Source organism: Astatotilapia calliptera, chromosome 4, assembly GCF_964374335.1.
Source record: "Astatotilapia calliptera chromosome 4, fAstCal68.1, whole genome shotgun sequence".
NCBI classification, from domain to species: Eukaryota; Metazoa; Chordata; class Actinopteri; order Cichliformes; family Cichlidae; genus Astatotilapia; species Astatotilapia calliptera.
Genome location: NC_137425.1, coordinates 34,755,371 through 34,782,942, shown reverse-complemented (window position 1 = coordinate 34,782,942; position 27,572 = coordinate 34,755,371). Strand labels below are relative to the sequence as shown.

At 42.6% G+C, this 27,572-nt stretch overlaps 1 protein-coding gene across 2 annotated transcripts; it reads right to left on the bottom strand.

Annotated features, from left to right (window-relative positions):
* Positions 1 to 26,277, bottom strand: fbxl16 (F-box and leucine-rich repeat protein 16). Of its 2 annotated transcripts, XM_026186290.2 has the most exons (7): positions 25,780 to 26,277; positions 10,238 to 10,943; positions 8,408 to 8,650; positions 7,978 to 8,243; positions 3,734 to 3,818; positions 3,470 to 3,533; positions 1 to 2,085 (listed from the first exon to the last, which is right to left on the bottom strand). In XM_026186290.2, the coding sequence occupies exons 2-7, from the start codon at positions 10,934 to 10,936 to the stop codon at positions 1,937 to 1,939; spliced, it is 1,506 nt and encodes a 501-aa protein (XP_026042075.1). In that variant the 5' UTR covers positions 10,937 to 10,943; positions 25,780 to 26,277; the 3' UTR covers positions 1 to 1,936. The 2 variants fall into 2 exon arrangements, with proteins under 2 accessions (XP_026042075.1, XP_026042076.1); XM_026186291.2 differs by lacking the exons at positions 1 to 2,085; positions 3,470 to 3,533; positions 3,734 to 3,818 and adding an exon at positions 6,839 to 7,167.
* Positions 26,278 to 27,572: the final 1,295 nt, after the last annotated feature.

The window sequence follows — 27,572 nt, the reverse complement described above, 5'->3', positions numbered from 1 at the left end:
TTGATTTAAGAATATCTCTTCAATAAATAAATTACATCAGACACAAACTGATTTAAATAAATAAATAAATACATGAATAAATAAATGTATTCATGTCCAATGAAGAAATGCTGAAGAACACCTAAAAGGAACCGATCTGTAACAAAAAGGCAACTAAAAACATGCATGCTCTACATTGTTCGTACAGTCGGTCCGTTTCACCGTCGTCACTTAGAAACAAGCAGCCACATTTAAGCAACATTTGTCACAAGCAAACGGTGGCTGACGCTGATACGTCTCTTCAACCAGCGAGGCAGGATGGAGGCTCTCTGTCAGGGTGGAAAACGACTCTCGGATTCTTTGGCTTACGGGGAGCTTTTGTCTTTTATTACCTACTGTATGTACTGTAGAATCAAACACTGTAGTAGTTATCGCTTCAGCGGTCCACAGCCCTGGTCAGTGTTATGCTGCTCACGTTACAGTTTACAGCTGATGTCGACTGGGTCAGCGGGGTTTGGTTAGGGTCGGCATACCTACACCTGTCTGCTTCTGCTCCTGTCTTTAGGAGGGGACCCGCGGGATTCCCAGTTACTGATGTCATGGTTACCAGTGTCATTTTACAAACACAACCAGTGGCCAGAAGAAGGCAGCTTAGAGCCCAGTTTGGACTGAAAATGTGAAACCTCATTCATGCTGTTTGTTTTTACAGCAAATGATTTCTCTGACTGTGGCTTAGTGGCAACATTTCTCACCAATGAGACTTTGTTTCTACTGGACATTGTTCTAATAGTTTAAAGTAGTTTTGAATAGTTTCTCTGATTTGAACACCAACAGCAACCCACCTGCACTCTTGCCTGAAAGTAACCTGGCTTTAGCAAACTGCACACAATAAATAAGTAGCTTCAGTGAGCTCAATTTCAAATTCAGACACTAAACGTGACACTCAAAGTTCAGGAAGTCAAACCCCTTTACTGAACTTGTAATTCACTTCTATTCACCATTTCAGACACGAGCATCATATCGTCAGCAGACTCTCTCAGCGTGTCTCCTCCAGGCCTGTAAACTACACCTGTGTGCAAAAACTGTAGAAAGGAGCACAAAACCAAATGGACACACCGGAGTGCAAACCCCCCAATCAAACCAAACGTGAACAGATGTGACTGTTTGTTTGTGGTTTCTTATTACTTTAGTTTTCAGGAGTGGTGACTTTATTCCGAAATGATGGGTCGCTCCAAGTCCACAACGAACACTTGACACACACAAAGGAGAAAAAGAGAGATGTTCCCATCCCTGTCGTCACTGACTGAACTGGTCTTGTTTTTTCCAGCTGGCATGTGGTGTATGGTGCGATGACATATGGCTTTCCCGAAACAAAGAAAACTGAAGCGCCAAATACTTGTGAGAAAAAGAACGAATAAAGCGTTTATATTACACCAACTGATGGGTTCAGTCTGAGATGTCAGTCCTCGTGGTGTTGAGGACTTACACTCACTGCTTTCACCATATACAGGATGTTTACGGCGTGTGACCGCGTATGTAAGTTCCAACAGCTAAAACACATCAATCTTTCCATTTCTCTTATTTCCCGTGTTGCATCTGCCCGTCACTCGCTTCAGTATCCATTAAGTCAACACTATCAGAGTCTTTGAAGATGCGCTCTTCTCTGTAGACAACAGCCAGGAAAAAAACTTGCTCTGAGACGAGATGTTACATCAAACTCTTTGCTCCAGCATCTCCTCAGATACCATCCCATTATCGTCCCGGTCTGGCACGTACCATCGTCTGAGTTCCTTCCTCTCTGTCCAGCTGTGGGTCAGTCTACTCAATGGAGTGGTGTGGAGGAAGACGGGCTGGGTGTAGGGTCAGGTAATGAGCAACAGTGTTACAAGAGGAGCAGTTAGCATTTAGTATAAGAGTGAGAAAAACAGGAAGTATGGTGGTCTGTCGGTCATGGGCCTTATTCGATGACCATGCAGTGAGGCAGGTGCTGCGAGTAGTATTTGAAGAGCTCAGCAGTTGCTCCGGGGCAGTTAGTCAACTCCAGCTCTTCCAGCTCGTGTAGCTGGATGAGGCCTGACAGACCAGTGGTGGTCAGCAGGGGGCAGCCTAGGAGAACAAAGCAGAAGAACACTTCAGCTGTGGGCTTGCTAAAGAAAAGCACTGATCGCTTCTCTCCGGTGATTAATATTTATTCCATAAAAAGCCTGTCAGTAGTGAAAATGATGATATTTTCTAATGGCTTGTTATGTCACAGCGACAGCACACAGCCTACATTTACGATCACATAATCATACAGATGCTCAAAATGTGGAATCAGGAACAACATACAGACAAAAGAGCAGAGGAGCACACTGCACGTGTGCACTGGCTGCACACTCCTATTCTGTTAAAGGATATTTCCTCATTTAGTCCTTTGGTTATTCTGGTAAATGGTAAATGGCCTGTATTTGTATAGCTTTACTATTCCTTAAGGACCCCAAAGCGCTTTACACATCCAGTCACCACCCATTCACACACACATTCACACACTGGTGATGGCAGCTACATTCTGGTGGAATAATAAACGACAGATGCTTAACACATCGAGGTTGGTTGAGTTGTTATAATATTGAAGCTAGTCCTTTAGATCTCCGTTTTTATTAAGTGGTAACAGGACTCCCACATGCCCTCCCAGGGACTGTAACTCCCAGAGAGGACATTTGGATTCTTAGTCTAGAAGAGTGGAACAGCTGTACACCAGTTACTCCTGCAAGAGTGCCGCTAACATACAGATGCTTTCATGTCTGTGTGCTGCAGATGACAAACTTCACGACTTCTTTGCAACTAAGTTCTTGAAATATGTGACCCCTGCATATATTTCATTTCAGAAGACTCTGTAGCAAACAAAACCGAGTATTGCACTCAACTTAACTAGCTGTGTGATTCTGCACCTTTTTTAATATTACAGTGTCAGTCAAAACACTTGACACATTCAGACACTTTGGACTGGCACCGTCGTTGTTCAGCCGGCCGGCCACATCCAATCCTATTGGCTGCCCCTGGCCAGCCTGTGTGAGGTCAGCAGGAAATTAGCATAATAATGAGACATCATGCATTTTGACCCATTTCAGTGTCTAAATACTCTTTGATAAACTCTCCATCACAGAATAGCTAACTGTTGTTCTGGGAGAGCAGAAAAGTGCTGTATAAGCACCTGTGCATTTACCATCCACTGCCCACACGATTTCAGATGGAGCTGCTCGATGTTTCTTGTCTGATGAAGAGCAGGTGTGTTTGAAATGTCACCAGATGAAACCATAAAGGAATCTGGAGGCCTGCAGTGTGCCATGGTTAATCCTTTTTTATTTGGAAATCAGTGCCTTCTGGTTTTATTTCCATATATTATATTACAAACAGGGTTGTACGCTGAAAGCATGTCACTAACTCAGATACAACAGACCCACATTATAAAGGACTTTATTTGGGGAAAGATGGATCAAGATGATCATACCTGCAAGAGACAGTAGGCGAAGACTTCTCATGCCAAATAAATGCTGCAGTCCAAAATCTTGCACCTGCAACAACGACAAATGACATTCAAAATTCCAGAACTGCTTAGCCTGGATATAATATGTTAGAAGTAAGATCTGTATGGTGTCAGCTACAGTCTGTTCCTATAGCTGCACTGCAGCATGTACAGATGCTGTATCTTTAACGCTGCCTTGTTTTTTCTTTTTTTAAATTACAATTCCAATAAATGTCATGTTTTTGTTACCTGACAGCACCAGCGCAGATAGAGACTTCTTAATGATGACATGGTAGACAGGTATCCCAGGCCTGTGTCTGTGATCCGTACACACCTAAAATCACACACAATCAGCAACATTACACCTTCATCTAATGACGCCACGTTTGAGTGGAGGACTGTGTGTAGACGTGGTTACACAGGACTTTCTTATTACAGCGTGCTCTCAGAGAGCAGATCATGACATTTATTTTTGATGTTGACGAGGTTGTAAAAGAGGTCAGAAAGAAGCGTTTGTATTCATGCTATTTGCCAAACAAAGGAAACCTGGCAGAATTTAAAGAAGCAAAACTCTATCTGTCAAATCCATCGAATTTAGAAACAAAACACTGAATTCTGACTGTGATTCTATTGAAACTCTGAACTGGAAACCACATGGAAACAGTGTGTTTGAGTGAATAAACTTCATAAATAGTTTAGAATAATGTTGGAAAACCACATGGTTCAACTTTCAGTCCTCGCAACCAAACAGCAGCCAACAAAGTCAGGTGTGTGTGTGTGTCTGCAAACACAAATGTTCCCTCCAGATGTTCCAGCAGCAGGGAGGATATCAGTGTATAGTTACCCATTCACTTACATTTAAATTACATTTAAAATATTTAAGTTTTTACACATTAAGAAAAACTACTGAGGTCTCAAACATCAGTGCCATGACTCTACTGTCCTATCAGGGTGAGGAGGGCCTCAAAACGTCAAATTCACATTGTCACTGTAAAATTATAACTGAATGTAGGTTTTAAACTGATTACATCTGCAGATATATGACTTTTTACTTTAGTGGAATTCCACCAAGTGTGTTGGGATCTGGAATCACTGCAGGATCTTTCAAAGTATTTTCATTGTAATTGCTTTGCTGACAAGGATTTGAGGTATTTTATTTACCGTGAGGATCCTTTTTTAAACTCTCAGACTGGCTACAGGAATGTATTTAATTGTGAGTATGACAGGAAACTTAGTAAGAAAATAAAGATTTTGGGACGAGGATTTGAGCACATTATTGCAGTTACAAGACTGGAAGGATCATCAGACAGTGGTGAGGGAAGGCAGGCAGTGAGAGCTGATGCTTGATTGTATGTTTGCTTGTCTTTTTGTCTTTGAGTCCCTGCCTACCAGTATGGAAGGAGACAGTCTCAGAGGTCACAGGTGAGACTGAAGTCGGAAGACTGATGTCATGGTTTTCAAAAATCTAGTCAGCTAGGGATCGGGATGGAGATACATCTGCTTTCTCAAAACAGCAGTAAACACACTTCCTAACCCTGCGTGACTGTTTCACTGACGCGATGTAAACAGAAGCACTTATCAGTTACAACTGGAGGCATTCGTTGCTGAGATGTGAAATACTTTTTCAGTTTGAGATGATGTGTCTCAGTAATTCACTATGAGAACTGGGAAAGTCACTAGGGATGGATTTACATCCTTTTTGTTGTTTCGAGGAAGTTGGAGGTGCAGCAGGATGTTATGGAAGAGATGCAATTGTAGGACATCAAACCGAAAATCTATATCTGCAAAAGTCTGAAAGTATTTTATCTTTGGTACGGTATCCGGCATATACGGATATTGTAAGTTAGAAAACACAGCCAAAGAGTGGAATGATGGGCCAGCTGGAGAACACACAGGACAGTCTGAGACTGTGACGAAGAGCTGAGTGTGTGGTCCAGAATGGTTACATTTAAATAAATACATTTTATTACAGAGATTAGAGCATGCTGCAGGCATTAAAAGTACTTGTGTCAGGGCGCGGTCTGGGATCCTGTTGCAGGGAAGGTGGACGCACCTGCACGGCATCCGCAATCATGACCCCGCCGGCTTCAGAATGGGAAAGAGGGTCTGTGTTGTGTTTGTTGCTGTCAGTGTGTGTGGCTAGTGGCGGGAAAGCTGCAGCCAGCTGTGTGTAACCAGCAACCGAAGTAAAAGGAGACTGTTAAAGAATGCTGAACCATGGTTGTGCTGCAGTGGTTTGTATCATATCTATCTAATAGACTCCAGTTTGTGCATGTAAATGGAGAGTCCTCTTCACACACTGAGGTTAATTATGGAGTTCCACAGGGTTCAGTGCTAGGACCAATTCTGTTTACATTATACATGCTTCCCTTAGGCAGCATCATTAGAAGACATAGCATACATTTACACTGCTATGCAGATGACACCCAGCTCTATCTGTCCATGAAGCCAGATAACACACACCAATGAGTTAAACTGCAGGAATGTCTTAAAGACATAAAGACCTGGATGGCCGCTAACTTTCTGCTTCTTAATTCAGATCAAACTGAGGTTATTGTACTCGGCCCTGAAAAGCTTAGAAATATGGTCTCTAAGCAGCTTGCATTCTGGAAACAGACACCATGTCTTCTTGACAGAGCATATAGTTAGAGCCTGAATCTTCCCTTAGATTGGCTTCCTGTGATTCACTTAGCATTTCTCCTTCTCTTACTATCTTTTCACTCACTGTCTGTTTTTACACCTCTCTGCATTTAGTTATACATTATAATTCATCTCTGGCTCTCTTCCACAGTGTGTTATTTATCCCATCTTCCTCCAGTCACACCCAACTGGCCCCGCCCCTCCCCGAGCCTGGTTCTGCTGGAGGTTTCTTCCTGGTAAAAGGGAGTTTTTTCTTCCCAGTGTCGCCAAAGTGCTGCTCATAGAGGGTTGTCTGACTGTTGGTGTCATTTGTATTATTGTAGGGTCTTACCTAATAATAGTGAGGAGAATGTTGATTCTATACAAATAAGATTGAATTGAATTTAAATTAGAAAATAACAAGTGAGCTTACATGAAGTGTCAAGCCCCACAGCACAAACACATTAGTACCCCAATGACATAATCAAGCTCACACTGGTGACCTGTCCAGCCTATACAGCTGGGATAGGCTCTGGCCCCCTGCCATCCTGAGTCAGAACATTGATGGAATCCAAATGTACTTCCTGTGTTACTGAAGTTTAGTTTTCACTGAAATTGTGTTATATTTAATATTATTTATCTAACTACAGCAGGCTATGATACAACAGCAACAACATGTTGTCATTGTTACATGAATAATGAATGAGTAAAGGTGTTTACACACTGAGCATGTTGGGGGAAAGTGAGAAGAACTTCTGATTTTTCAGAGGCAAACTTTCAGTGCGTTGTGTACACACACACTGAAAGTGTTCTTACAAATCGTCATCCTCAAAAACACACTGTGAAAAAAACAAAGTTGACATTAGGCGATGATGAGCTGTGTTTCTGAATAAGAAAAGGAAGAGAGTGAGATTCTCGGTTCATCCATTTCCCAGGAAAGGCGGCAGCGGGGAGGATTTCACGGTTTGATCCAGGAGTGGAAGCTGCTTCACGACTGCGTTTGTGCATATTTCAGGATGTGAGTGGGGTAGTGTGAGCTCTTGTTGGGAGAGTTGGGACCACATCTGAGGAGGCAGAGAAATCATTTCAGAGAGCCGACTGACCCGGAGCAGCATCTACCTGCGTGTCTGACGTAAAATAGGATTACTGTTTCCATATAGTACCAATGTGTGTTTTAAATTACAAGTGCACTTGTTGCCCAATCAGATTGTTCAGATATGCTTATAGTTCTAAAAAATGAAAGCTGCAGATTCAGTGTGAGTGGCTTTATTATAGATAGATTTTATGCGTGTAGTGTGTAAAGGCCTTAAATGAAAATGTTTCTTCCTGTCCCAGAACATTACTGCACTCGACAAACGCTCCTCACACTGACAGCAGAGGAGCTCAGTGCCTTGCCATGGACACTAACATGTGGCGCATAGGTGCTGCCTTCAAATGTGAGGACTGAAATAGACACTTAAATATTAGAAAATCACTTGATGCACACTAAATCCTCACTGTGTTAAAGATAAATTGGCCAAGTCTACAAGTTCTTGCACCAATAAAACACCAGCTGCAACTCAGGCTGTAGAGCAGGTTGTCCACTATTCAGCTCTCACAGACAGCAGGCCCTCCATGTATTAAAGTGACCTTAAGCAAAATAAGTTCATGCTGGCTGCAGATTAGCACTGCTAGATGGATGAGAACACAGCACACACCACCACATCTGTAACCTTTGCCCAGTAAACATTTTATCCCTAACCTTAATACCTGCATGAGCATGAGTTGTATCTTTATTGCCACTGAAGCGGATTAATTATCGTAACTTCCTTTTGTATGAATATGACCTGATTACAGACTCCGTCTACGTGCGCAGGACGGCAAAGAACACTCACCTGTCCAGCACCAGTTCTTCCAGCTTGTGCAGGTCGCAGGCAATGTACTCCAGAGCCATGTCCGTGATCCGAGGGCACCAAGACAAGTCCAGGCTGCGGAGCTTGCGCAGGTTCTCAGCGACCAGCTCAACACCATCATCTGTGATCTTGGAGCAGCCAGAGAGACTGAGAGAAGTCAGGTTTGGCAGGCTATGGACCATGTTTACCACACCATGGTTGGTGATCTCCCAGCACGAGTGAAGCCGCAGAGTGTGGGTGGTGTAGCCCTGTGGAGGAATTTTACTTTTTTAATTATGTCAGTAACTAGTAAGGAATTAAGAAAGATGAAGCCAAAAAAGTTGTTTGGATTCTAAGAAGTCCAATATAGAAAAAAGCTTGAGGACAGCTAAACTAGGCAGCACTTTATATCATTATTATTTTAACTTCCTACCTGCTTGGCAGTAAAGTAGGCCATGGCTGTGTCAGTGACATGGTAAGCCTGCAGGGTCAACTCTGACAAGTTGGGCAGGAGCTGTGAGATAGCAGCAATGGCATCATCCGCCACATTGATGCAGTCACTGACGCTGAGGGACGTGAGCCGAGCGTTGAGGCTCGACCAGAGGCCAGCCTCTGTGAAATCGTTGCAGCCTGACAGTTCGAGATGCATCAGGCCCTGCATTTGCTCCAACATAACCTGAAACACAAGAAATAACATGTGAAATGTAATTATACCCACAGACACTGTAAAGTCTCCTGAGCCAGTGCTGGACAGCAAACATTGGACAACATATTATCTAAAAAAATGAATGAATGAAATCATTGTATGAGGCTACAGAACGAGGAGAGAAAGTCCTGAGGTCATCACTATCAGACGTAGTGTCTGACATGCAATAAACCCACAGGTTTTATGGTGAGCTCACTGACACCAGCAGTCATGCAAATCTTTCAGTTCATTTTATATATTTATACAGCGCCAAATGGCAACAACAGATGCCTCAAGGCTCTTATTATAAGGTAAAGACCTGCAATAATACAATCTACATCTGTGCTCAGATTAATGAGATGGATGAAAAGAAACTCAAGCCCACAATCTTTCATTCTCAATATACCATGTGTTAGAAAGCTGTGATTGCTATTACTGACACACTGCCACAGTGGGGACTAGCTAATCAATAAGAGTGATCAGGAGAACCATAAATTCTGATCTAAAAGCCAGTTTTAAAAGATCTAGTAATCATCCAATCACTGTGGGGTCCTCCCACAGGACAGTGAAAGGTGTGAATGTGAGTGTGTATGGTTAGCCCTGCGTTAGCCCCACGCGTTAGCCCCACGCGTTAGCCCCACGCGTTAGCCCCACGCGTTAGCCCCACGCGTTAGCCCCACGCGTTAGCTGGCACAGGCTCCAGCACAAACCTAAGCTGACCATGAAGTGATCAGCTGTCTACTTTCTGTGTTCAGAAACCTAAACTGGCACTCTGTCAGCAGGACAAAGACCGTCGATCAATCAAGCTTCAGTGATCAAGGTGACAAATCAGCTGTCTGAGCTAACACATATACGCAAATACAACTGAAACATTTTTATGCAAAATCCATCATTGCTCTCATTACTGACACATCAATCCCATGTTTCATGCAACAGTTGTCACTGGTTATATGTCCTTTTATTTTCCGCAGAAAGAGTCTAATTCACAGACTTTTATAATATTGTTGCTGCATTAGTGTCATCAGCAGTGATGCCTTAAATATCAGGGCTGAAACTGATTTAAAGACAGAAACAGTTTGGGTAAAAGTACAACAGCTGCCAGTTATTTAAAATCTCTGTTTTGCTGGTTACATGTCACCAGTTTGTCTCAGCAAAATACACGTTCTACTGTTCACTGTGATAAAAACTCACGAGGTTTGTGTCAGGGAAAGTGAGCCAAAGGTGGTTTCTCTGTGCTTCACGCTGTGCTTCAGAAATGAGAACAATGAATGAATGAAAGTAATGTGCGTGCTAACAGGTGAAACCAGGTGTCTGGAAACAAAAACTGTATTCATCTTCAAATAAGGGTGCAGCATGAACTAAAAGAGGAGAAGAAAAAGCAGTTCATAAAGATCAAACACAAATGCAATTTAAGACACGGGGAAGTAGAATCTACATTCTTAATGGCTCGATCCACAAATAGTGATAATAAATTGGTACATCAATGGTGGTGCTTTCATTGCTGATGAAACTGCGAGGAAGAGCTTTTGCAGGTATGGCTTGGACTGAACGTTTTATTCCAAACACACTGCGACTTACCTCCAAACCAGCATCTGTGATTGTGGACCTCTTGAGGCTGACTGACCGAACACCCTTCTTGGACAGCGGGTAGTTGTCAATGAACTCACAAATGTCAAGGTCTGAAACACCGACTAAACAGAACGACTGAAATCCACGCAGAGCAAAGGCCTGGAGGCTGACAAACTCCTTCTCCCCATTGGGCAGTAAGGTGTACAGCTCTTTAGCATGCAAGATGGGTGTCACTCCTTCCCAGAACTTAGGCTGGTACAGCACCTTGCGCCACGTCTTGCACACCTGCGCCAGTACACATTTCTCCGCTGTGGTGAAGTACCAAAGCAGCCGGTTGAGCAGCTTCTCATCCAGAACGAGCTGGCGCTCCAGCAGTACAGGTTTGGGCAGGGTGAGAGGAGGAAGCTGGCAAAGAGATGGTTTCAGACCCACCAGAGGTTTCCCAGGCTCAGAGGGCAGGAGAGGAGCTGCAGCGTGGGGCATACCTGGACCATCCAGGTGGTGATGGTGATAGGATAGAGAAGATGGTGGAGGAGGAAGGATGGAGGGTACAGAGGAGGACTGACACAGGCGGTTCTTGGCGGCAGGCGTCCCCTTGGTGATGCTGGCACTGCCCAGGCCGTTGGGCTGGCTGGGAGGCAGCTTCACCATCCCGTTACGAGTCACACAGGAGGACTTCAGTTCACTCGGTGTGGACATGTTCAACATTGGGAATCTGGTGAAAGAAAGCAAATGCAAAGAGCGCCGTTAAACACTGAAAGACAAAACTGGAGACAAATTTACAGAGGAATGAAAAATTACTATTCTAACACATTTCTGTGGAAAAGATTATGAATTTAGATTTAAACAATTTGCTGATTTGCAGGACTAACACATCTGAGGTCATTTTAAACTATTCAAACTGATATTGCAGATTTATAATTTCTTTAAATCTCTGCTTTCATGGGCGCCGGTTTAGCTTCCTGGAATGAGCAGACGACCACACGCTGCACAGCTGAGCCCGCGGCCTGCACGTCTTCCCCTCTTTCTTTCCCGTCAGTCTTCACTATCCCTATCAGAAATATGGCTACTTTCATTAGACCACTGTGAGCAGATCTGATGCTGTTTGTCTAAATATATTGTTTCATTTATTGTGCTTCCAGCTGGGCCTTCCAGGAAGAGCAGAGGTGCTGAGGCGTGCGAGGGACAGGTGTGTTTCCTTTGGCGTCGTGCTCTTGATCTAAGCCAGTAACTACAGCTATACTCCTAAACATTCGTTTCATACAAATTATAGTAGCTACCATAAAAGTTAACCAAACTGCGTCCACTGTGAAAACTCTGACATCTTATTTGAAAGCTATTCTACCCACATGATGTTGTAAATTTTCATAAACAGAAGCTTGTTGTGTCCAATATTTTGAATTTGCTGTGTGTTTAAAATGGCACACATTCTGTATGTAGGAGTCATGTAGAATTCTTTACAAGTCCTGTTTGCTGGAAACAGAGCTGCTTCACCTTCAAAGTAAAGGCTGTGCCTTTAGCAGCAGCTGAATAACAAAGTCCTTCTGTTGGTCCAGGCTAGGGTTGCCAACTCCCTGAAAAATAAATAAGGGACACCTCGTGGCCAGGGCCGGGCGACCCAGTTGTCTTCACCCTTCCCAGTGTGGTGAATTTTCTAGCTCTTTTTTTGTGTGTGAAATTATTTTTTTAACCATTTGACTTGAAGTTGATTTAAGTAGATGCATATTCTATTCTTTGTGATATGAACACATGTGAAACAAATGATCATTTAGCCATTTATTTTTAGCTCAAAATGACAACATTAACACAGTAAAACAGGTCTCTTTCTTAAACAGAAGCCTGTCATGCTTAACTTTTGAGAATATAAGTAAATCTTTCTTTAAAAGCACTCTGTCCTGCTTAACTTAAAATAATAGAAAACAATAGAAAGAAAAATATTCTTGTAACAGTGCACATTTAGTGCATTTAGTACAATTGGCTTCAGTTGAGGTATTATTTCAGCTTTTCTAATCAGCTGCTCCTGTTTGTAAACCCACTTGTTCCCATGATTACGCATCATAACTCATCATCATTATTCATCTATGTATTACTTTTATGTATTAGTGATCTATTTGTTGTAATCATCTATCCTTGCAGTCGTTTATTACACAAAATAAATTATATTATCACACTTCTGGCCACATAGCGCTGATATTCACTGCACATGCCCATATTAACGTTTTCCAGCCAGGTGTTTTCCTTTTCCCATTCTTCCCTTTCTCTGAGGGGAACAAACATTGCTGCTCTAATGCTGGGCTCACACTGTGCGGTTTTTGGCCCATTTTGAGCCGATTTTTGAGTGATCGGACCGATTTTGGCCTTCATCGTGCATCGTGTAGTATACGTGGGGTAACGAGAAGTGATTAACACCTCACGACCAGCTCCCGATCATCAATCGCTCGTGAGGGTGTCACCACAGGCGCTCACACTGCTCGCGTGCAAACACGTAAACGTTGGTGTAAAAGACGGAGCAGCACGGCTGTGCAGCGTGTGATCTGGACACAAGCGATGGAGGCACAACTTGTAGAACTTTGGAAAGCTCATCCGAGCCTTTTCGATGTGGCCTCACAAAATGATCACGACCACAACAACCGTGAAAACAGTTGGATCTACATGCTGCTCAATCACAGCTGCCTGATCATGTTTTTCATTAGCAATTTAGCAAAGTTGATGGTGGTGGTGTGTCTGTGTGAGTGAAAGACAGAGAGAGCGAGCGACAGATTTTCTGTTATAACCTTCATGTTATGGACGCACAGTGTGAGCTCTCAGGTCGCATCAGAGCATCGGGCGGTATAGTGTGAGAGTACATCGTGACCTATGAGCTTCTAACCCCTGCGAGTCAATCGTGCAGTTTGAGCAGGAGCTGAATAACGTGACTGAAAAAAATCGCACAGTGTCTGCCCAGCTTTAGGTGTACTGTCGTCCGAGACTTGCACCGCAGTGACGGCGTTTGTTCCCGTTGGCCATGCTTCTTGTTGTGGTCATCTGTTGTCTTCCGGTATTTTCTCCGCAAGCGACCTTTCCTCGACCAATGAGATGAGCGGTAATCTGAATTGTCATACTCGTAAGTGTGCTGTCAGCTCATTGGTCACAAAGCAGGAGAGGGGCTGGGAATTATGTTTTCAAACAAAGCGTTAATCCCATAAACATTTATAGACTACTTTTGATTCTCACTGTATTACGGGACAAAGTGCGTCCCTTATTAGCTCAATACGGGACGTGTACTTTTGTTTCTAAATACGGGACGATTCCGTATTTTAAGGGACGGTTGGCAACCCTAGTCCAGGCAGCAGGCCCCTACGTCTCCCCAGCCTCCTCCTCTGGCTCCTCTGGCAGGACATCATAACATAATCTCAGCATCTACCCTGGTCTTCCCGTCTGTTGTGTCCATCTGGGGGCACTGTAGTTAGACACCTTTACTTCACTGGCTCCTTTCAGTGTGTCTCTGTATCTGGGAGAGCTCAGAAACCAGAGGCCTATATCTGTCATCTCATTCTTTCAGTCAGTACCCACAACATTTGAAGAGCTAAATCCACAGCTTTGTTCTCTGTTCACCATGACAGGCTGGTCCACAGCGCTCCTCACTCCTTCCCTCACTGCTTAAGAAGACCCAGAGATAATCCCACAAGTATCGCTGCCCAGTCCATACTGCACTAGAAGCTCGTGGCCTTTCTGTGGGCGGAGGGTCCACAGGAGGATTGACACATGTAGCTGTCCCCAAGACCAGGCTCCAGGGTGGGGCCTGGATAACCTGGATCCAGGTGAGTTAACATGTTTCAGTGTGATTCACACTTTGCTGGCCAGGACCAGTCTGCCATCAGAGAACCTACCAGGGCTGGTATTACTGTAACATCTGTTATTGGAGGTAAGTCAACTGTAGCTCAGGAGGTCAGGCTGGTCATCTACTAATCAGAGGGTTGCTGGTTCAAACCCCATCTGCTGCCAGTCTGTAGTCTTGTGTGAGATAGTAACCCTCATGTTGCATCGTTTGGAATGTGTTAGGTAGCCCTGACCCGTTATTTGAACACTCGGTCTTCTTGCTAACGTTAAAAGAACCTGACATGATATCGAAGTAAAAGACAGCACAGTGTAAAGGAGTGAGGCCTGTTCTGTGTGCCCTCCCTGTATCAGTAGCATGAAAGCTCAAACCACTCAGTTATATAACATGGTGACTGTGGTGCTCAGACGCACAGCACTATCTCCCTGTCCAATTCTATTAACACAGCTAGATGTGATGCTATATGCTATATGTGCATGTATGCACAACAAAGGCACTTTTCAGTATGAACACATTGTGCATTTTCTCACTTTCATGTCTTGTCAGCTCCTCAGCAGACTGGCACTGCCTCTGCAGTAGCATAAACAAGGTTCATCCATTACATAATACGCCAGTGTTGTCAGCAACTGTGGCTACAGCGAGCACAATGAAATGTTTCAGAAAGCAAACACTTCAGAGTAACGTCAGGAGAACCCATCAGAGCAAAGACAGCTGGAACAGTCCCTCTGATATCACAGATGCAAAGTTTACCATAAAGACTACACAGATAACACAAAGTGATGCTACACACAGTCTGCTGTGCCACGTAGCAGCAGTACTAAACACAATTTAGCTGATTCACATGAAATAGCCAAGTCTGTGTAAAAAAACCGAGATTTTTGGCCCCGAGGGTTCACAGAGGGTTCTTTAATTATCGGGGGCTTCTCTGTGTTATTGGAGTTTTTACAATATTAAATGTTTTTAAGGTGACTGTTGTCACAGTTTGGTGCTATTTAAATGAAACTGAACTGAATTAAATTGTCTTGATTTTTGTCCCATATTACAGGCTTCTCTTTCTTTAAGCACTAAATCAGAATCAGAACAGGAAATGATGCGGGTTACAGTTGCTCCAAGACAGTAACTGTAACAGACTATTTAAATAACACATTGTTACAGATGTAACAAGTTTAAGGAAAAGAACTAATACAGGGAAACCACTCAATGAAATCCAACATTCCCGAGTAGAGGAAACACATGTACACATACAATATTGTCATTAGCAGGAAATATCAGTAGTCTGTTCCCTCACATGTGATTCTTACTCAGCATTATGAACTGTGGGTGCAGCTGTGGAGTGTCAGAGTCTGTTTCCCACAGTGCTAGCTGATTAAAAAAATAATAGTTCATGAAATATTGTATATTTGAAACAACTGCAAAGAGTTTGTGTGAAATAATTCAGGCAATCTATAAAGCACTTTTAAGTAGAGATGGACCGATCCGATATTACGTATCGGTATCGGTCCGATACTGACCTAAATTACTGGATCGGATATCGGAGAAAAATAAAAAATGTAATCCGATCCATTAAATATCACGAAAGCACCTCACAAAACTTGCAACACGCCGTAACTCGCCTCAGAACGACGTTAGCACGTCGGAGCAGTATGCATCACGTGATAGAGCGGCTGTGGCATGCGGGACCTGTCGGTGGTCTGGATAGCATGTGGAGCTTCGCTAGCAACCCGGCATTTCATCTCCGACAAAGTTATCCCCGAGAGAAGTAAAGCAAGTGTGTAAGTCCATCTCTGAATGTTTGTAAAGCATTCCTGCGTTAAGCTTACCAAATGATATATGGAGCGACTGCCTCTTCTTGCTGCTACTTCAATGGTGAAACTGCTTAATGATCAGCTGATCGGCTTTTCTGTCGTGAGTCCGTGTCTCTAGTTTGTTTTTGGCCCACTTTGCACCAGAAAGAGGAAACCAGCGGCTGAACAACAGCAGCACGTTTAAGCTTGATAAGCTGTTGTTAGAATGTATTTATTATTACTTTCTACTCGAGGATCTTTTTCTTATCCGAATCTTACACCCAAAGTTTTAATTTGATGTAAAATGAATAGAAGTCAATTACTGTATATAGTGACTATTAAATCTAATATATATACCCTAGTAAGCTATAGTACTTTTTCCTTTGGGAAGGTACCATCTGTGCAGTCTGCAGTTCTGTTGAAGAAAGATGTTGAATCTATTTAATATTTCTTGAAAAATAATTGATTTCTGTGCATTTTTTTCACACTGCATCAAATTAAGGTTGATTACGTCGATTAAGCATCATGAGGTGGAGCGTGAGGGGTGGTTCCCTATTTTTTATTTATTTATTTTTGTTGTTGCTGGGAGTTGGAACCCTATTAGTTAGGTTGCTTAATATTTACGCTAAGTACTCTTTAAAATACCAGAATAGGGAGGATGGTGTAGGTCTAAGTTTATTAGATTGATCAGTATTGCTGAACTATGAAATATTTTTTTTTGCATACAGGTATAACAGAATAGCTTTAGTGTAGTTGTTGTTTTAAACTTGAGTATGAACTTATACAAAATGCAGCAAGATATTTAAAAAACAGTTTTGTTGATTAAAAAACACTATATCGGATTCATATCGGTATCGGCAGATATCCAAATTTATGATATCGGTATCGGACATAAAAAAGCAGCTGTTTGATTTTGTGATATATAAATAAAATTGACGTGAGCAGTGGTTAGCCTGTTATCCATCAGTTAGCCGGGGCCTTTCTGTGTGGGTTCTCCTGTTAGCCTTGCACACACTGATCTGTCCGGGGTCTACCCGACCCTCCACCCTGTCACCACTGATACAGGCCCATCAGTTTAGAAAGTGATGGATGGCATTCATGCAAAAACACAGAATAAAATAAATGTCTTTAACCCAAATTGTGGAGTAGTATTAAAAGCAGGGGTGATACAAAGGCATCCAATCAGCAAGCCAGACAGAGCACATAAAGACTGGGCAAGAAGGAAACCAGAAAGCCAAACTACACTGTAAATAAAAATATTAATACATGACAAAATGACTGGGAATAAGGCACAAATATCAGTTTCAGGCTGACCGCCTGTTGCTGCATTTCTTAGAGGGTCCTGCTGCTATCTCTGTTTTTCCTTTAAAGAATAAATCTATGTGCCAAGCATATACTCCATGAGGTACACCTGCTCATCTGCTTACTAACACATATATCTAATCAGTCAGTCACCTAGCAACAAGTCAGTGCACTTAGACAAGGTCGAGGTGACCTGGTGAAGTTCAAGCTGAGGACCAGAATGGTGATGATTTGAGTGAATGTGGTTGGCTGGTGTTTGAGAAACATACATGACGTCACAGAGATGGTCTGAAAAAGAGAAAATATCCAGTGCTGTGGCTCTCTGGGAGAAAAGGTCTCGTTGATGTCAAAGGTCAGAGTACAACTGCTAGCATGCCACTCCTATCAGCTAAGACCAGGATGCTACAGGTCAGTAATCTGAGACTGTCCGTGATACCCACACGACCACAGCAGGAGCTGAGACGTGCTGCTTAACTCTGAACACTATAAGGACTCCCCTGAGCCACAGGAGAGGCTAAATGCACCTGCACACATGTGTATGTATGCACTGTGACTTTAACTAGAAAGGCTTTAAGAAATTCAAAGAGCTGAAGGAAAGTAGTGCAAAATTTAGATTCGAATAAGGCTTTGGTTGTATGACAGTGTGTACTGTCTTAGTGTGTTTTTGTTATGTTTGTTTGTTGTTAGACATTAAAATAAATCTAGATATTTCAGTCCCTGGTTGTTGTGTTGACACATCTCTATAACATCGCATGGCGATGGGGGGCAAGACTCGAATGGACCAGACCCCCGAGTACATGGGGGGGTCGCACTCCTCAGCCTCTCTGGGAAGGACTATGCCAGAATACTGGGAAGGAGAACTTGTCCATAAGTCGAACCTCAGATACGTCCGTGTTGTGGGACACTGGACCAGCTCTCTGTCCTCTCAAGGAGATTTGAGGGTGCGTGGGATTTTGCCCAACCAGTCCACATGTGCTTTTTGGACTTGGAGAAGGCATTTGACCACAGTGCTTTGCGAGTATGGGGTCTGTGGCCCATTGCTACAAGCTGTACGTTCCCTATACAACAATTTGAGAAGCTTGAAATCAGTCAAACTCATGGTGGCAGCTTGACTCTGCCATTGCTGCTCTTTGTCACTGATCCTGTTCATAATTTTATAGGAATTAGAAGGTGCAGGAAGGCTTTACTTTGGTGGCCAGGATTTCTTTGCAAGTGATGTGGTTCTGTTGGCTACATGGGGTGGTGGCCGAGTTCGCTCTGGATTGAGGCCACGACTGCAGTGATGCAGATGCTGCATGTCCTTTATGGTAAAGAGAGAGCTGAGCATGGCAGCAAAGCTCTGCCCTCACCCATGGTCACAAGCTCTGGGTAGTGACTGAGAGAACGAGATCCCAGATATAAGTGGCAGAAAAAAGGGTGGCCGGCCTCCCCCTCAGAGATAGGAGAAGTTCCTTCATTCGAGACGGGCTCAGAGTAGAGTCGCTACTCTCCAAGGATGCCTCCTGGGTGAGGCGCTCTGGGTGAGGCGCTCTGGGTGAGGCGCTCTGGGCATGTCCCCCTGGGAGGAGGCCCCGGAAGAAGTAGAAGGAAATGGATGGATAATAATAATAAGCAACAAATATAAAACTTTACAGCAGTTTTACAAATGAGACATTTTTATCCACCGAGGGACTGATAATAATTTTAATGAGACTTTACAGAAAGTAAAATGACTTCAAATAAATGTTACTGTTATTAATTTAATTGGCTACCTGTGCAGCTCCACCACGCTGTTGTAGAAAGAAGTTCATCTTGCTTGCTTATTTTCAGTTAAAATATCCTGTAGCAGCAAAAAGGAAGTGCTGAAATTAACTAAGTGAATATAATATTGTTAAATATTCTTCTGGAAACAAAGGCCCTGCGTTAACATTAGTTATATCTGTTATATCCCAGTGATTCTGGTAACTTCAGTCTATTTATTACTGCCATACAACAACTTTTTACATTTTTTTCACAAATGTAAAAAGTCCATCACAATGTTTGACTTTTTTCCTTTATGTTACTTTTTTGAGGTGCGGAGCTGTTTGTTTGTTGGAAATATCTGTTATAAATCATTTTGACACCCACTGTAAACTTCACTGTCAGTCAAAATATTGTTTATGCCTATCTTTGAGTATCACTATAGGGAATATATAATCATTTACTTTTCACTAACAGGGTTTGATGATCCCTTCTGACTCAGCTAGCCTGAAATACCCAAATCTGACCCGAAGCCCTTTTTATATTCATCTGCTTTACCACAGTGGAAACTATCACAACATCACAAATAAACAACTGGATAATATTGTCCTGAGCGAGGCACAGGGGACAATCATGTTTGATGCTAGTTTTTTATTTTTTAATAAAAACAAACCAACTGTGTGCTTTTAAATGAAGCCACAGGTCCAGACCAGATCAGCTTTATTTATACAGCACGTTAACATGAAACCAGGCTTCACAAAGTGCTGTACATATACAAACAGGATAAAGAAAAATAAAATCAAACACGTTGAAACAAAGTCAGTCGACTCCTTAAAGAGTGCCAAAGGCCTGCCTAACATGCACGGTCACCTCTAAAGTTATACTTAGTTTCTGGTGCCGAGCTGCTGATTGGCCGACCTAAGTTAGCGGGCAGGTGTGTATATGTTCAAACACTTCCTGACAGAGACCCTAACCCGCTCACAGGGCTAATCTTAAGGCTGTTCTGTTTAAAAAGGGATTAATAATAAATATTACCTAATGTCATGAATATCTCTGCTGAAGATGTTATAAAATACAAGATATGATTTAACAATCGTTCTTATATTTCCGTACATGTCATTTTAGTTGTGAATCTTTTGCATTTTTCATACTGATTTTCTGTGCTGTAGTGAAAACAATCCACAGAGGTCAATGTTATCTAATTGTATTATAAGGAACCAACAGGGAATGAAGGGGAGAGGACAGACGGCTCTGAGAGGGAGAGCATGCCTGACTTACAGACTACTTTATGATATATTCAAAAAGTTCAAACCATGTTTCAACAAGTCTATCAGAGCTGTCCATACAACACGTTAAACTTTGTTATTGAAGTTTATGATCAGTTTCTCTTTATTAGTCTATGTGGAAGTCTTTTAAGGGTGTTGTCATTACAATATTCCTTTTCAGCCTTTACTTGTCCCAGCTATCTTCCAATTAATCAAAGATGCATTTCGGCTGCTGTCAATCAGCTACAGAAATCTACACGAGTACAGGCGACGGGCGATCGTCTTACGGCCTCTAACTGTGAACATGTCTCTGCTGCGGTGAGGTCCTGTTAGGCCTCGATGCAGGATTCAATACCGTTAATGACTAAAACAAACTGCTGTTATTAAAGGAAATTCATTGCACTGATAAATTCCAGTGTATTCATGTAAATGAGTCCACGAGGTTCTGTACTTGGACCGATACGTTTGACATGATATATTCCTCTCTCAGGACGTATTTTTCAAAAACACTGCTGATGATCAGAGGCTCAAAACCAACTAGAGAAAAGGTTGATTCTGTTCATCTGGACGTGGCGTTTTCAGTGAGCTTTGATCAATGGTCATGAGAGTTATATTAATGATGAAGGGACTGACCTCCCAGCCCATTGTTCCTTCAGTGGGCTGGTTTCAGTCATCATGCAAATGTCCTGTTTATAAGACTGAAACCTGCAGTCAGCTGAGACTGAAGACGTCACCTGATGATGACGAAACGTTTCTCCCACTGAAAACATCCAGATGAACTGAATCAACTTTTTTTGCTTACCTGCATGATTGAGCGTGCATCAAGACAACTAGAGAAACTATCAAAACTTCTAAATATTTTTGTTTTCATTTCTTATTCTTACACTTTATTTTTTTTTAATTTCTACAGCTGAATCCTTTAAGATGCTCTGCTAAACCTTTACTGCAGCCACTGTCAGCCACTTGTTTGTGGTCTCTCTCCTTCAGTTTGCCAAAATATCCTTGGGTAAGAGACTGAACCTCATATTTGCTCTCTGGGCAAACTGCATCCCTGGAGTATGAATGACTGTGAATGTTAGATAGAAAGCACTTAGGTGTAGAAAAAAGTGCTTGTGCAAATGAGGGAATGGCGCTTGTTGTATAAAGAGTGCTCAGACAGAGTAGAAAAGCACTATATAAGAACCAATCCATTTACCATGGATTGGTTCTTATATGCAGAGTCACCGATGACTCTGTTGGGTAGAGCCAACAGAGTCATCAATGAACTGAATTATCTGAGATTAACCACATTTTTTGGAAAGCTGAGTTGAATTTCATATGCCACACCCAGGCCTGACCTTCTGTCAGACCTGCTGAATCAAGAAATCACTTAAATACAACCTGCCTGAACAGTAAAGTAGGTCACTGACATCTGTAAGTCTGGAAAGAGTTATAAAACCATTGTAAGGCTTTAGTAAACCACATGGAGAAAACCTGGAACAGTGATGAACCTTTCCACAAGTGGCCAGACTAACAAAACCAGTCCAAGGCCGCATCAAGAAATCACACAAGAAGTCCTAAAAAAGCCCAGATCAACATCTAAAGGACTGCAGGCCTCACTCGTCTTAGTTAAGGTCCGAGGATAATATTTTAGCCCAAAGCACAAAGACGACCAAAAACGGTTACAAAGGTTCATCTTAGATTTGCCAAAGAAAAAAAGACTTTAGGGAAAATATTCAGTGAAACTGAACTTTTTGGAAGGTTTGAGTCTTATTACATCTGGTGTAAAATTCACACAGTATTTCATAAAAAGAACATCATGCCAACAGTGGTAGTGTGATGGTCTGGGGCTGGAGCGCTAGCTGCAACTGATGGAGTGGTCTCGTCAAAGACTTAAATCTGATCGAGATGTCAAAGCATCTCAGGCTGTTCGTGCGAGAAAACCCTCCAATGCGGCTGATCAAAGTCGCATGTTTCATTTAATCATGTTATCTCTGTCTAATATTAAAATTTGTTTGATGACATGAAACATGGCAGTGTGACAAACATGCAAAAAGAAAAGTTCAGGAAGGGGCAAAGACTTTTTCACAGAACTGTAGCCATGTACACCTCAGAATCCATCGTGCTATTTCTATCAGTACTCATCAATAAACACCGGTGACCCAGGTCCACTGAAGTGTTAGATGCTTTTTCTATCCTGGCATTCCTGCACTGACAGTGGTTTGCATCGTGTTGTAAGCCTTTCATTCATGCAGACATGTCTTGATTGTAGACTTTGATGGTGACATGGATCAGTGCTACTGGCTGGGATTTTGTAAAGACAGTTTTCTTATCCAAGGGAAGAAGTGTGAGATCATTCACTTTGATTATCTTCTGTGGTCTTTGTGCATTTCTTTTTCTTAAGACTGTGTCAGATTGGTGACCTGGCATGAATTTCTCTAACAGTTTTGGTTGGTATTTCTTGTGATGGCCTTCTTAGCACTGACGTCTCTTTTCACCACATATTGAGAGCTTTGGTGAACAGCTATAAAATATGAGTTCAGCATCTTCTCTCTCCACTCTGCGTTGTGTCCTCATCTCTCTATCTCTCGCTTTCCTCTGAGCTGCCAACTGGTCAGAGTAGATAGCTGTTCACCTTTTAATATGAAGAGAAGTAAACAGATGTGCTAATTCTGCTTTGGATCAAAAAGCTACGATATAAAAGAATACACATGATCATATTCAAAGGCAGATGGTCTATGAATGGCTTAAGACCTTTCATCACCATGTAAATATGTATGTTTGCATTCCTCTCATGTTCATATATATAGACTAATGCAATACTTTTGTTATGAAGGATGTTATTATCAAAAACTCTGGTAAAAGCACTACAATCTGAAAGTTGTGACAACATGGGCAGCCAGAAGACCAATGCAGGCAAAAGAGGTGCAGCACAGAGACAGCGGACCACCAAAGGGTCGGACGTTTTTTAGGTAGAATGGGGCTCAAGAAGAGCCAGCCGTTTGCATGCACTTGGAAAAGAGACGCCAGAAATAAAGATCAAACTGGAAAAAACACCAAAAAGTGATGGCAGAGAGTAATCAATCACATTCAACAGCTGCATGTAAAAGCCTGGGAGGTATAAAGAGAAGTCATGGTGGGAAGTTCCCGATGCGGCATGAGCCAATAGCAGCATTTTTAGATCAACTAAGAGACGGCGTGTTGGAGCAGGACAGGAGCCGGCTGAAAACTCTGCTGCCCGTTGCGCGTTTGTGAACTCTAGAAACTATAAGTACAAGCTTCTAAGAGCTCTGTTTGGGTAATATAGTAATAACATATATATTCTGGTGGGGCGCACCCACTCAGGAGAGTTTATGTGAGGAGAATGATTTGACATTCAATTCTAGAAGCCAATGAATTGAAGAAGGGGTTGACTTTTCCTCGAGCTACATGATGACAAACCTGCCATCAGCATTTGGGGTTTTTTGTCTGCTTGCTTTTAAATGAATACAAAAATGATACATGCAGGGTCAAAACTATGCATAAAGTACACAATCGGCACTTTTCTAATTATTCTAAATATTCTTAACTATTTAAACATCTTTCAGTATCCTGCTCTGTCTGCACACCACAACCTGAGTTTGCCAGGTATCTGTTCTTTAATTTTAATAACGGTACAGTACTCTGTTTTGGTAACTATTGTCCATGATGTAAATATGTAAAGACTGTGTGTGCTTCTGTTCTGTGTCCTGTTCTGTTTGTTTACGTGTGTTTTTTGCTGCTGTTACAACCAAATTTCCCCCGGTGGGACAGTTAGAGGATTCTTCTATTCTAAAGCACAACTTAGATCTGGTCAAATGTCCCTTTGGTAAGTTTCCCTCTAAATACATTTTCAGTAGCCGAGTTTTTGGATATGTTAGTTCAGTTTAAATGATTGTAATCCCTGCACAGACTTGATTTTTTTAAGTACTGTTGGGTTTAGTTTTTTTAACCTTTATTACGAAATAATAGTTGAGAGTGGACAGGAAAGGAAAACTCGGGTCTCTGCTGTACCTTTGTGGCATATAGCTCGCTTGCGCAACCTTGTGAGCTACACAACCAGTTTCATTTTGGAAAGGTTATTCCACAACTTTAGCGTGCCTTGCTCCACAGCAGGTGTTTCTGCCTTGCTGATGCATGTATCATGCCTAGCAGCCGGTACAGTTTTCTCCTGGTTGAACGACTCACCTCGACTCCGTCAAACATTCTCACCATAAAGCTTCCCTTCAAAAATGACGTTTCTTTGTTCACATGATCACCTATAAACTTTATAAAGTGTCAGTTTTAGATGGTAGCCTCTCATTTAATGGTGATGTAAAACTTGGACAGTGGAAAGTGACACGTTTCCAGTTCATGCCTGGCATGTGCAGACTGGTTTCTGGGCTGGATCTGAACCAGCATCTTCTCCACTGAGGCTGACAGTTTGGGCCTTTGTCCAGTGGCTCCTCCAACTCTTTAATAGCAGCTTCACACTGAGACCGTGCTGACCTGAGTAAACCTACAATTCTGTTTTTCACATTTGTTCATGCAGAGAAAAGTAAGAGAACTTCACCAGGAGGCAGACATTGTAGAATCAGTGCCACTAAATTCTTATTGCATGTTGATTTTTGTATATCTTTGGCCTTGTGTTCCTTTATGGGAAAAGAAAACCAAATAATTACCATTTTTAAGCGCAGTCTAAAGTGTGTGCTGAGCATTCACTGTAGAAAAAGAACAACTCAAAGACCAATATAGCCAAAACATTTCTATCAATGATGAGCGTAACTTAACAAAACTACTGTTTTGTGTTGCTATGTGTGAATGAAGTCATGTGACACATCAGGAGTGACCCCTGCCTGAACAGCAGAATCCCTCCCAGTGAAGCCTGCAATGGTTTAGTTGTTGTCAGATTAAAGGAAAGGAGCGCCAGCCTGAAACGGGCTGTATATCACTACATGTAATATATCACTATTTGCCATCTCGAAACAACCTGTTTTCTGGTGAACCCTCATGATACCACTGATGGTTTTATTCGATAACATACACAAGTGAAAAACTTGCATGGGTGTGGATTTGAAAGGATGTGGCCCTTTACCAAGAATGACCTAACAACCATCCTGAACTGCATTATTAAAAGATGTCCCACACATTTAAATTCGAAGCGAGCTCTTGGTAGCAGGCTTTCCTAACATACTGCTTTTTCTCAATTTGACCTACTTAAGGAGCCTTTAAAATATGAAGCGCAGAAACGCGTAGCGGGCCCACAGAGAATGAAGAAGAGCTGACAGAGCATCATGGGTGGAACCGGGAACAACAGCAACACAAAGGAAACATTGCAGTCCAAATGGATTCCTAAAGCCTGTTTCACTGTTAAACAAACAAGAACGAAAGAGCGTGCGTCATTGACAGACGTTGACGTCATTGTGTTTGTTAACAATACGCAGCTCGATGCGGTTGATCAGCTCCGGCTCCTGAAGGCCTCACGGTGCACACAAAGAACTAAAACATCCACCGCCATTCACCCACATCACCCTCTTCCTGCAGTCTCCTCTTTCTCGCTGTGCGCGGAGGAGCTGCGGCGTGGATGCTGCTGCCATAAAGTAACGCCATCCATCCATCCCCGCCACACACACCTACACCCTGCGATCACGGACACATTTCCCTCGGCCGGCCCTTTCCGCAGTTTACCTTGTAGATGAAAAATCACTCGGGCATTAATCCATGATCAGCACGTCGCTGTCGCTGCCTCGATCACGGTTCTTCCACCGGTGCGGCGCAGAATGGGCGAAATAAATAATTATTACGAGCTGGTCCTGCGTCCAATCGCCGAGCTAAAGATGCGCCATAGACAGAAAACCACATTCGGCTCCTCTGCAAAGTCGTTCGCATCCAAGCACAAGAGCTTGTCTATTGTGTTTTCGATCGCCGAGTCCTACAGTGGCCCTTTCTGTCTCGTAATTTCTCCTCCACACACACATGCACACACGCAGAGCGGAGAGGCTCAGTCTCATTTAAAGAGATAGGCGAGGGCAGCTGGAGCAGCGGCGTGCACAGAGCCACCGTGTCTGCTTCTTATGTAACCCGAGGAGCAGCAGCTTCTGCATGCTGCACACCCCGAAAACCAAACACCAACAGCTGCTTTACCTGTGCCCGTGTGTGTATGTGACTGCTACCTGAAGCAACAGCGCACGTCATTCTCCACTCGTGACAGACAGCAAACTTCACTGAACCCCCATTACTGTGGAGGACACACAAAACTGTGTGTAGGCCGCTCATATGATGCAGAAGTTGGAGCAACATTAAACAATTTGCTCATGAATAAAGAAGCGAGTTATTTAACTCTTCACCAACTGGGTGACTCCGCATGCTCCGACTATTACAGCATTTGTAAACATGCTCTGTGAAAAACTGGTGTTTGACCTTAAGAAAGAGTTCAGGCTGCCACAGTTATCCAGATGTAAGGTCAGCAGCATATGCAGATTCTCGTTTTGCAGTCTTCTGGTCACCGATTTTGGGAAATGCACTGATCCTTGGAAGTTTTTACTTTATGCACTGAGGGATGTACTAAAACGATTATCTTCAAAGACAGCACGGACAGGGGGTGAAGAAGAAAAACAGAAGAGGGATGCTAAAAAGTGGCAGACATATGCAGTCCTACTTTTAAACTTGATTCTTTTAAAACTCTTTGTTACTATAGCAACACAGTCTTAGTTCAAAGGAAAACTACTTGAAAAGTAAGCCAACAGAGCGGGGACAATACACCTTCATTAGAAGTTATAATAAAATGTAGCAAGAAAGGTGCACAGCTTATCTGACCAATGGGCAAACTCCTGCCCATTGCATCGATCGTTTTGTCATTTCTATGATATTATGATTTATTCCTTAATATTCCAGCACACTTGCTGCACAAATTAGCAGGCGGCAAAACTGACTTCTTTCCAGTTCACAGAGCCCTTACATTCGATATCTTAATTTCAGTGATATTTATCTAGCTGTGCTAGAAAGTATCATCACATCTGACTCTTAATATATGGTGCAAATACATTTGCTGATTATAAAACCTGAGGTTTGTCACAAACAGCGGGTAAAAATTCAAGAGCACTTCAATACTGACTCCAGTTTTGGACCAAGAAGCCAGGTCCTATAGAGTTTATTGGAATAACTACTTCCTACTGGGAATGTATCTCTTTATAAGCCGTGCTTTGATAAGGAAGTGACGCCACGGTAGACTCTCCTCCTATGTTTGATCTGTCCATTTTCTCCCTTTTTCTTTATTGCTGTGCCACTCTCTCAGTCCAAAGAGGCAGGGAGCTGGAGAGCATTCTATTTTTAGTCCTACAAGCCTGTTCAGCCTCCCACCCACTTTGGCACAAAGAGATACACCCACATAGATGCACACAAAGCGTCAGTAGACAGTGCGCATTCAGGCACAAAACACAAAAGGTTCCATTTTACTGTACAAAACGTACCGACACAAATAC